The 10,633-nt window shown below is 39.8% G+C and overlaps 1 protein-coding gene across 1 annotated transcript in view; it reads left to right on the top strand.

Annotated features, from left to right (window-relative positions):
- APOO (apolipoprotein O) overlaps positions 1-3,920 on the top strand; it is a 44,297-nt gene extending 40,377 nt beyond the window's left edge. The window contains exons 6-7 of the mRNA XM_006835673.1: positions 2,050-2,127; positions 3,912-3,920. Coding sequence (XP_006835736.1) covers positions 2,050-2,127; positions 3,912-3,920 — 87 coding nt within the window. The remainder of the gene's footprint in view (positions 1-2,049; positions 2,128-3,911) is intronic.
- The last annotated feature ends 6,713 nt before the right edge of the window (positions 3,921-10,633 follow it).

A 10,633-nucleotide genomic window follows, 5' to 3' on the forward strand; every position in this document is an offset into this window, starting at 1 on the left:
GGCCGGCTGTGGCCATTTGGTTTTAATTGGAGACTGTCTCTTTAAATTTCGAGGAGATCTCTGAGCATGCGTAGTAGAACCCTCAGAGGGTAGGGCTGAGGTGCCCACTAGCTCAGGCACCCCTATAGTCACCAGAATAGAGGTACGCAGACAGCAAGGGACCAATCGACAGCTACCAAAAGAAAAGAATGTCCACACCTTTATCTCTGTGGTTCTGGCAGACTTCTGTGGCTGCTCCAATCCTTCCCCCCGCTTGGTCTCACGCAAGATGGCAGCTCCTGGAGCAGCTGAGTGTCCCGGACTAGAAAGCAATGGATTTCTTGCTTCTGCTACAAATTCCCCTAGCTGTAAACCTTCCAACCTTCTAAGTATTCCTTTATACGTGGTTCAGAGTTCTGGGACCATCCCCTGAGCCTGCTTGGTCGGGTATTCTGTGTTGTTGTCGGCGGAGCTCCTTTACTACACTTCCACCCGATCCGCCATCTTGTTTGTTCCTCCCAATATTGTTTTAAGTGTGATGTAATTCCTGCTTCACAACTTCAGTTTTCTTTTTTATGAACAATGTGACCTTGGACAAATCACTTAATTGCTTATGTTCTGTTTTCTGTTTGGTAGTGTTTACATGAAAGTACTGTAAGAAAACCCTTAAAGCAACAATGTTATTTCCTACTTGTTAATGTAAAACAGTGAGAACAGTGCATATACTCTGCTGATAGGTCTGAGAATCATGTATTTTAAGAAAACTGGAACAACCAGAAAAATAAAAGTTGTTAGAAATCCACATACAAGGACACTTCAAAAAGTGTGGAAAAATTCTGTTATCTTTTCATTCCATTTTCCACAAACTTTTTGAAGCCCCATCATATAGCAAAGACGATTGATCTTACTAGCAATGTGATCTTAGACAAGTCACTTGACCTTCAAATGGTTCCTTATAATCTTTGCCTACCTACCTCCACATGTTGTTCTGCAGAGGAGAGATAATTTATGTGAAGGTACTTTGTAAACAAAAATGCACCTCAAAGACAAATTACAAAAAGTAGGAAGAGAATAAGAACCGCTTTCAGACTTTTGAAGTATTGTTACATTGAAAAGGGGCAGTTGTGGTTCAGTAGTAGAATTCTCCCACTGACTTGACTATAGGCAACAACAAGAACAGTTAAATTGTCATAAATACTACATAATACTGGAAGGCATTTGTTTTAAGTTCAACGCTTTAAAAATATATTTGTGATAACATTTCCAACAATGAAAGCCAGCTAGTTGAAGGCAAGCTAGCACATTTTAAGGTGATAAGCTTCCTGACCTAGAAATACTGCCTGACCCTGGGTCCTACCTCTTAGGATATTATAGAAGGAGTTCTGAATTAAGTTACCTTCCAAATCCCTAAAGGATCTCAAAGACTTTCTGTTTGGGTGGGTGGAGAATAGGGAGCATATTCATTGGGTTCACCTATCATTTTTAATCTAAACCCCTAAAATGAATGTTTGCTTTTCATCCTAGCAAATAGGAATTCACTGACTGTTATATGCAAGACAGGGGTACTAGATGTGGCAGATAGAAGTCTTCTGTGTCAGATTTTTTTCCATCAGCACTGGTTGCCTACTTATTTTTTCAGTTGAAATTTTGAAAGCTTGGAGCACATGCTTATAATTCATAGCAAATGATTGTGATTTATAACTCTAAACAACTAGACTCTTTTTTTCTTCTTCCTTGGTCACTCTTCCTGTCTTTTTATTTACATATCTTGTACAGTTTTAATGTCTGTCCCAAGGCTTACTACAGTAGTTATATTGTTAAAGACATTTTTTTTTTTTGAAACAGGAAATAAGAAAACACAAAATTATCTTCCTTACCACTCATATGGAGTCCTGGTGTGGTGCTGTGGGTTAATGTGCTGGACTGCAAAGTTGGCAGTTTGAGCTCACCAACTTGAACCATCAGAAACCCTATACAGGGTCATTATGAGTCAGAAGTGACTCAACAGTACTTAACAACACCACCACTCATATATTGAATAACAATTGATCTTTTATATTTTGTTTCAAGGTCAGCGGGGGAATATTATATGAATGGGGTTTGCAAGGATACATAGTCATAGAAGATTTGTGGAAGAACTTTCAAAAGGTAAGAAGCATCTTTTTTCTTATCTTTTAATTAACTGTGTGGTTTCTCTTGGGTTTTGCATGATATTTGCTAACTGTGTTTCATCTTACTTTTGGTTTTAATTATGCCTCCAGTTCACATTTTCTGTTGACCTTTACTGAACACATGGTAGAACTTCTGAACATTTGATTATTATCAGCTGGAGTGAATATGTGATCACAAACTATATTCCACCGTAGCCTTAGACCACAATTTCCTTTCTATTGTACTTATAATCTGTTTAAAATGTAGTTTTATAAAAACTTAATTCAAAGGGAATATATTATGCTCCTAGGTAAAAGACAAATCATTTTTGAGCCCTTCCACCTGCCATAAGCTCTGTATTCTTTAGCAATGCTGTGTCAGTAGTCTGCTCAACCCAGCTATGAACATGAGTCATGGTGTGTTGGGGCCAGCCACACACCACCTTCTTTGTCCTGTCTGGTGACTGAGTAGCAGAGAGAGTGGGTTGCTTAATTCTTTCATCTCTTCTAGCAGCCACAATACTGATTAGCATGTTGTTCATTTTTTGCTGGAACATTCTCCCCTTCCTTAATAAGAAGAGTGTGTACAGAACAAGGCATTATATATCTTCTAAGCACTTGGAGAATATACAGCCAGCTAAGAAAGAATTGGAGTACTGGTGTGGCACTGTAGCATAAACACTAGACCAAAAGGTTGGTTTGAACCCCAGGGTCAGCGGTTCAGATTCACCATCTCTCCTTGGAAACCCACCCTATACAGGGTCACTATAAGTAGGAACCAACTTGATGACACTTAACAACAACAAGAAGAAAAAAGAATTAGGTTTCTTGTATTAACAGATTCCTCTTACATTATAGATTGAAGAAAGTTCATTTTGACTCCAAATCATTTCAAATGAAAATCTTTAAAAAAAAAATATATATATATATATGTAAGTGGTGTTTTTGTGTTGTCGAGTTGGTTCTGAGTCATACCGACCCTGTATAGGGTTCCCAAGTCTATAAATCTTTACAGGAATAGATAATCTCATCTTTCTTCTTCATATATGTAAGTAACTATCTCAAAAATAAAATCTCGAATTTTGAAATGGACTTTGGAAGTAGCATTATAGAATAAATCATAGGCTTTCCTCATTGTTTACCTAAATAATCTTTCAAGGAGATCTTAAGACTAATTTGTATATGGGTGGTTTCCAAAGGAATTAGTCTGTTGAGCCTGTTTAAACTGTCTCTTGAGTAGGAAGTTCTATAGCTATATCAAGTGTCCTTTGGCAATCCCTTTTAAAGAATAAACATGTGTACTTTTTTTTTTTTCATTTCTCTGACATTTTCTTTGGAACCTTTCTTTCCTGTTTAGAAAATTCCTTAACAAGTGTGCACTGAATTTTGTGTGGGAAAGGAAATCGATGTCAGGAAAACTATATATTGTCCTAGAAAGCAACACGGAAAGTAAGAGTAGATCACCCTCCTCTGAGAGCTTACTGTGGTGTTGATTGCAGATACACACACACCAGAGGCAAAAAAGGAGTGCCAAGGGAAGCTCTTGCTTGCAAACAACTGTTTGTAACTGCTCTGAGAATTCAGTCCAGTGCAGAGGTAACTGGACTGTGGTATGAATGCAAATTAAACAGACCAGCATTTTGTGGTAATTTGAAAACATTAGGTATTGAAACTACTAAAATTTATATGTTAGTTTTCTGGGAGTAGGATGGTAAGATTCTAAGTAGCTCGTAGTTGGTTGGCATTTCTTTTTCTAGTCTTTTATGCCCTTGCCCTTTTTAGAATTATTGATAATATGAAGTGTTCTATTTATATACTCTCAGAACGTAGTTCCCCTGACATCTGTCTGCTCTCAATACAAAGTTACAGATGTTGACTCCAGGCAGTCCTGTGTTCCAAATGTCCAACTTACCTACTTGCCCTCAGTTTGAAAGGATTGAATCAACCCTTACTTACAACAAGTTATTCTTCACAATCATTTCACTTGTTACACTTGGAAATTTTAAGTCATTTCAAGGGTTTTGTGCCTTTTTTTTTTTTTCTCTAACTCACCCACTGCCATTGAGTTGATTCCAACTCATAGAGAACCAGTAAGACAAAGCAGAACTGCCCCATTGGATTTCCAAGGCTGGAAATGTTTATGACAGCCAACTTTCTCCCACGAAATGGCTTGTGGGTTCAAACCACCAACTTTTCAGTTCACAGCTGAGCACTTTAACCGCTATACCACGAGGGCTTTATAGTTTACACTAAAGGCCAAATAAGAACCATATGCATCTGTTCTGACTTACCTACAAAATCTTAAAGACACACTTAGGAAGTGATCTCATTAGTAACCCTGGGGACTGACTGCCTGCATTTAAACACGTTGTTGTTAAGTGCCGTCAAGTCGGTTCTGACCCATAGTGACCCTGGATAGGGTTTCCTAGAAGCAGCTGATGAGCTTGAACTGCTGACCTTGCGGTTCAATGTGACTTTGCAGTTCAGTACACTAATCTACAGCACCACTAAATACATAAGAGCAGAAGGTCTATTAATTCAAGATTAGATATACTTAAATTTAAAAATTGTTTGATAGTGAGGTGCCTTTGTGTTTTCTTAAGTTATTTTCCTCTTTTCCCTCTTGCTGAGTTTTGTGGCTTCAGGTGGTTTTTTAATGAGAGCAAAGATTTAAGCTACCCTGTAACAGTAGTAATCTTTTTGGGCTCTGGTGCTGAGCCTATTTTGTACATGGTATATCAAATAATTCCTAATCTAGTAAGGGATATGAGGAAAGAGCACAACCAATATACAAAGAAAAAGATGGTATGTGCCATCAGAAAGGCACAGAAAAAATTTAAGATTTTTGGATAAAAACTTCTCTCTTTGAAGAGAATTAGCAGGTGCTTTGAAAAGGAGATACTTTTTGTTTGCTAGCTTGTTTAGAAATTAATTTTCAAGTCAAGCTTTTGTTGTCAGGCTTAATTAGGTACAATCTAGTTCACAGTCTTTGTACCATAATGATGAAACATAAACATGCCTTTGGTTGTAAATAGTTAAAAGACATTTGTGGTCATTGTATTTGAGGCAGGACCTGAAATGGTATAATAATAGCTAAGTTCTTAATCAAGGAGCTCTGGTAGGGTAGTGGTTATAAGTCAGGCTGCTAATCTCAAGGTCAGCAGTTCGAAACTACCAGCGGTTCCATGGGAGAAAGATGAGGCTTTCAGCTCCCATAAATATTTACAGCCTTAGATATCCTATACAGGGTCGCTATGAGTCGGAACCGACTCCACGGCAGATAACCACCACCACCGCCAAGCTCTCAATTATATTCTTTCCCGGGGGCCTATATTACTTTCAAGGACCTAAACAAATTTCCAGCATTTTGTTGCTTTGCCACCTCCCTTCACCTTTTTAGGAATTAATCCTGAATCGGGCTGCTAACCTCAAGGTCAGTAGTTCAAAACTACCAGCTGTTCCGCGGGAGAAAGCTGAGGCTCCCGTAAAGATTTACAGCCTCGGAAACCCTGTACAGGGTCGCTGTGAGTTTGAACCAACTCCACGGCACATAACAACATTTATACTGAGTCTTCTACCAGTAATGCTTGGATGAGGTGCTTATTCAGTTCTGTCATCATCATTGGTTCCTTAAAAGCAATTTATCTGCTTCAGCCAAAACAAGCTCTTTGTTACAATAGTGCAGAGAAAGATAGATGTGTCCAGAAATACTGTCATCAGCGTATGGTCTAAGGTTTGTTTGTTTGCAAAAGTGAGTGTTTAATATAGGTGAGGCCTTCAAAAACTTCATAGAAAAATGGAGTAGAAAAATAATGGACATCCAGAACCTTCTGAGATGGGACAGTCCCACTTGTAAGGACATGCAGACTAGCCTGGAGTGGCTAGAGGAACAGAAGATACTTCCTGAAAGAAATACCAGCAGGAAAAAACAAAATAAAAAACAAAAATGGCAGTCTGTTTGGCTATTACAAGAACAAGCAAACTGTTCGACAGGGAACAATCAAAGCAAGCAATAAGTCCCCTTCAGGACAAACCCCCTCCAAGACTGAAATTCAAAGGGAACACATGAGTAGGCATGTAAGCTTGCTGGCGACCATGTTGGTCTACTTGTGAGTGGAAGGGGGCGGGGGGAAGTCAGCAATGAAAATAAGAGTTGAGTTTGACCACGTTCCATAGACCCCTGGCAACCTGGAGATGAGAAAGAGAAGAGGAAGGACTGCTTGGTCTGAAGTTTGGGGAGACTTAGGTACTCCTGAGCCCACGGACATTGACCTAGCCACGGAGGGCTAGAGCTGAGAGTGAAGTGTCCAGCTGATATGAAGTAGGGTGATGTACAAGAACGCCCAAACTTGCAGATAGTACTCATCTGAACTAGCTTTGATGGCTTGATGACCAAAGCTTAACTAGAGGAAGATAAAGCAATTTGACAAAGGAACTACAATTTGATAAACTTGACCTATACTTATGGATGTAGTAGCTCAAAATACCAACCGAGAGGGAAGGAGCCTTCACATCAAGGATTAAGCCTATTCCTTGGGTATACAGGGTTGATAGGGACAGGCAATTTAGATATTGGCTACCTAAAATGGGGGTGGGAGGTGTTGCTATAAAGGCATGAAGTGGCTGGCTTGCAAGTTTTCAAGAGGGAGTTTAGTTTCAGAGTGTGTGGTGGGAAGGTAGAATCCCCTCGAATAGTTTTCATCATGTCTAGATGTGTCTTTTGGACATATTGTCCGGAGGACACGATCGTTGGAGAAGGATGTCATGCTGGGTAGGGTGGAGGATCAGAGAAAAAGAGGAAGACCCCCAACGAGATGGATCGGCCAGGTGGCATCATTGATGGACTCAAGTGTGGCAGCAGTAGTGAGGTTGGCCCAGGATCGGACATTGTTTCGTTCTGCTGTGCATGGGGTCGCTATGAGTCGGTTCTGACTCGATGGCACCTGACAACAACAACAACAACAGATGTGCCTGGTGAAAGGAGATACAGGGATACGATTCTTATGATTCAGTAGTGAGTAATTGTTATCATGATGAAATGGGATTGTTACAACTGTAAAGGTAAAAGTTTTGTAACAAAAAGGGGGTAGTAATTAATCTTACATTCCATGAACCAAGGAGTCTAGGACCATCAAAGAAGAAGAGCATGAATGGCGTGTGGAACTCTAACCAGAGAAGCAGAGACACCAGAAATGGAAGCAGAGATGACGACGTGGAGAGATAGAGCAGCTGAGGTCTCTAGACTACGGAAAGAGAAAGGCTGTGTGCTGGTGGCCAGGAGACAGGCTTGCAGAATGTGCCCTTTGGTTGTTTAAATGATGTTATATTCCTGAGTGTTTTTGTGTACATCCAAAACAAAAACAAAAAATACCAGAGGGAATAGAAGCAAATACTGTTGAATGATGATGCACGGAGGGGACTGTAGTCATTGCAATGAAACGAAATATGATAGAATGAGTGCAAAAAATACATGTTCTCCCATGTACTCAAGTCACAATAAAAGTTTAAAAGTAATAATAATGGAATTTTCCATGAATTTTTTGAAGCCCTCATGTAGGTATATGCAAAAACTGCTCAGAGACCCTGCTTGACTTCCTCTGGTTTCACAAGGGGGAGGAAGAATCAAACTCAAAACCAGTTCAAGTTGGATTCCTATGACATGGAGGTCAGACATGCCTCCACCCTACAACTGTCTTTACTCTACTGTGACAACCACTGTCTCTCCCATAGCACTTCCTGCTTAAAATCTGTCATAGATAATCCATTGTAGTGGTGCAGTGGTCACACAGAACTCATAACAATACTCATGATTCTGGGGGTTTATTCAAGAAGTGTTCATTGTAGTCAAGTCATTCCTAATTCATAGTGACCCTGTAGAAGATTTCCAAGGAGCACTGGCGGGTTTGAACCAGCCTCATGATTAGCGGTCCATTGCTTATTCTACTGCGCCACACCAGGACTCCATTAGGAAAGTGAACAGGGTACAAATTCAGGATCAGAAACAACTCAGGATGCAGCAGTGTCCAGTCAGGAATGCCTCTTCTCTGCCCTATTGCAGATACAGCTCACTCTTGTCTTCGGCTGCTCAGCTATGTGGCCTCTGCCCTGCTCAAGGCACCTTCTGCAAGCCAGTTTTATACTTCTGCCTCAGTGTTACATGGTCCATGGGCCTAGAAGCCTGCAGCTGCTCTGTCTTTCCATGCTGCTTGTCTCTGCCACCAACTTTGCTGTCACTGCTTTTCCAAGTAGGGAGCTCGTGCTTGTCTTTCTTCATGGTCATGGAATCATCTGTTCCTACTTCTGAGATGGCTTGTTTTAAACCTAGCAGGATGGGCAAAACTAACCAATCTCAGCGTTACGACCCTGGTTCATCGAATCTTTATGGCATTAGTTTTACTACATAATGCCAAGTAGTTTTCCAAAGTGGTTGTTCCAACTTATTCTCTTGGGGCAAAACGCGGTATTGTTAAACTTTTTAATTTTTGCTAGTCTTCTGGTTTTAATAGTTTTTCACTGTGGGTGTGTATGAGGGGAGAGTTGACTTTTCTCCCAATTTTTATTTTGAAAAAATGTCAGACTTCCAGAACAGTTGCAGGAATAAAACAATGAATACACCGTTTACTGGATTCATTAAAATGTTGCCAAATTTCCTTTATTTTTCTCTTTACACATGTATGCTCACACATATTTTTTTCTGAACCATCTGAAAACTAGTTGCAGATATCACTGGATTATTATAGACCCATATCTAATTCAGTATGTGTTTATTAAGAACAAAATCATTCTCTTAATTACTATACATACCATTATCATACTCAGAAAAGTTAATATTTTTTTTTTACATAAATATTACCTTACATATAGTTTTAGGATGGGTTCTCTAGAGACACAAAACCAGTGAAACATGTTTGTAAAGAGAAAGAAAGAGAGAGAGATCATCTCAAGGCAGTATGGTTGTGGAGACTGTCAAGTCCCAAACCCACAGGGGGTCGGACACCAGGTTGGAGGGTTCTCCTGACTCAAGTAGCTGCAGGGGCTAACTAATACTATATCAGCAGGTAAGATGGCAGGCTGCTGGCTCAAGTCCCATGCACTAGAGGTCAGATGTTGATGAGTGGATTGCAAGATTCAGAGTGAGCAAAAAGCCAGAGATACTGGCTACAGGCCAAACCCCTAAGGAAACTCTCTTTCAATGGATTGACTGCTCATAGATTTCATCATGTTGATTACATTTATATCAAATTACAAAATGGGGAATGACTCCATCATTACATAACTTCCAAATTACATCATAAGTATGTTAAACCACAGCCAAGTTGACATACTACCTTAACCATCACATACACATTCCAGATTCAAATTTTTCCATTGTTCCATATAACAATACTTTCTTTTAGGTATCCGTATGAGGCAGGTCCTTTGGAAGTAGAGGCTAAAGACATCCCAAACATTTGACTTTTGCAAAATGCTATAGCACTTCATAATGAGATCCACCAGTACTCCCCTCCCCTCAGTATTCTTCCCCATGTCTCAGGGTTCCACAATTTGCTGCAGTGTCTCACAGAACTCTTGGACTGTCAAGGAAATGGCTTGCATGTTGTAGAGATGGCAAATCCCAAATCTGCAGTTCAGACATTAGTCTGGTGGATTCTCTCATTCATGCAGAATCGGGCTGTTGACTCACAAGTCAGGCCACCGACTGAAGTCCCAAGAACCAGAGGTCAGACAGAGGTGAACTTAGTTAATCAAACAAAGGAGCACACTGCCTACTCACATCACCAAGGTGGCTCATTTTATACAGGATGGTAAAAATAGACCAAGTTCCTTGTTAGATTTCCAAGTTTTTACAATCACAATTAACACTTAAAAAATCACTTCTCAACTGAATCATATAATCTTATCAGCATCTTCCCACACCTTCTCATACCCAGACCCATCAAGAAAACGTCATTTGGTGGGAGTTTACAGATTATGGCTATAAGAAAGGAGCTCTGGTTGTAGTGGTTACAAGTCAGGCTGCTAACCTTAAGGTCAGCAGTTCGAAACTACTAGCTGTTCCGCGGGAGAAAGATGAGGCTTTCTGCTCCCGTAAAGATATACAGCCTCAGAAGCCCTGTATAGGGTCACTATGAGTCGTAACCAACTACACGGCACACAAGCACAATCATGACTATAAGAAACACAAAGTAATTCATTACACCACACCAATAATGTACTTTCCTTTAATCATTTTTCAGTTTTGTTTTTTTTTTATAGCTAAGTGGATTATTATAAGGCATCCGTCTTTGTGATCATTATTCAGGACAAAAAAATAGAACTTTGCCAGCCACCTTTTTGTTTGTTTGTTTGTTTTTTAATAAATGTTTTATTGTGAATTGTGTGATCGTTTACATAGAAGAACATTAGTTTTACATTCATTCTATCATACATCGTTTCATTGCCATAGTTTCCATCCCATCCATGCATCATCACCCAACCAAAGGGTATACCCTGCAAGCCTGCCC

This window comes from Chrysochloris asiatica, unplaced genomic scaffold, assembly GCF_000296735.1.
Source record: "Chrysochloris asiatica unplaced genomic scaffold, ChrAsi1.0 scaffold00018, whole genome shotgun sequence".
NCBI classification, from domain to species: Eukaryota; Metazoa; Chordata; class Mammalia; order Afrosoricida; family Chrysochloridae; genus Chrysochloris; species Chrysochloris asiatica.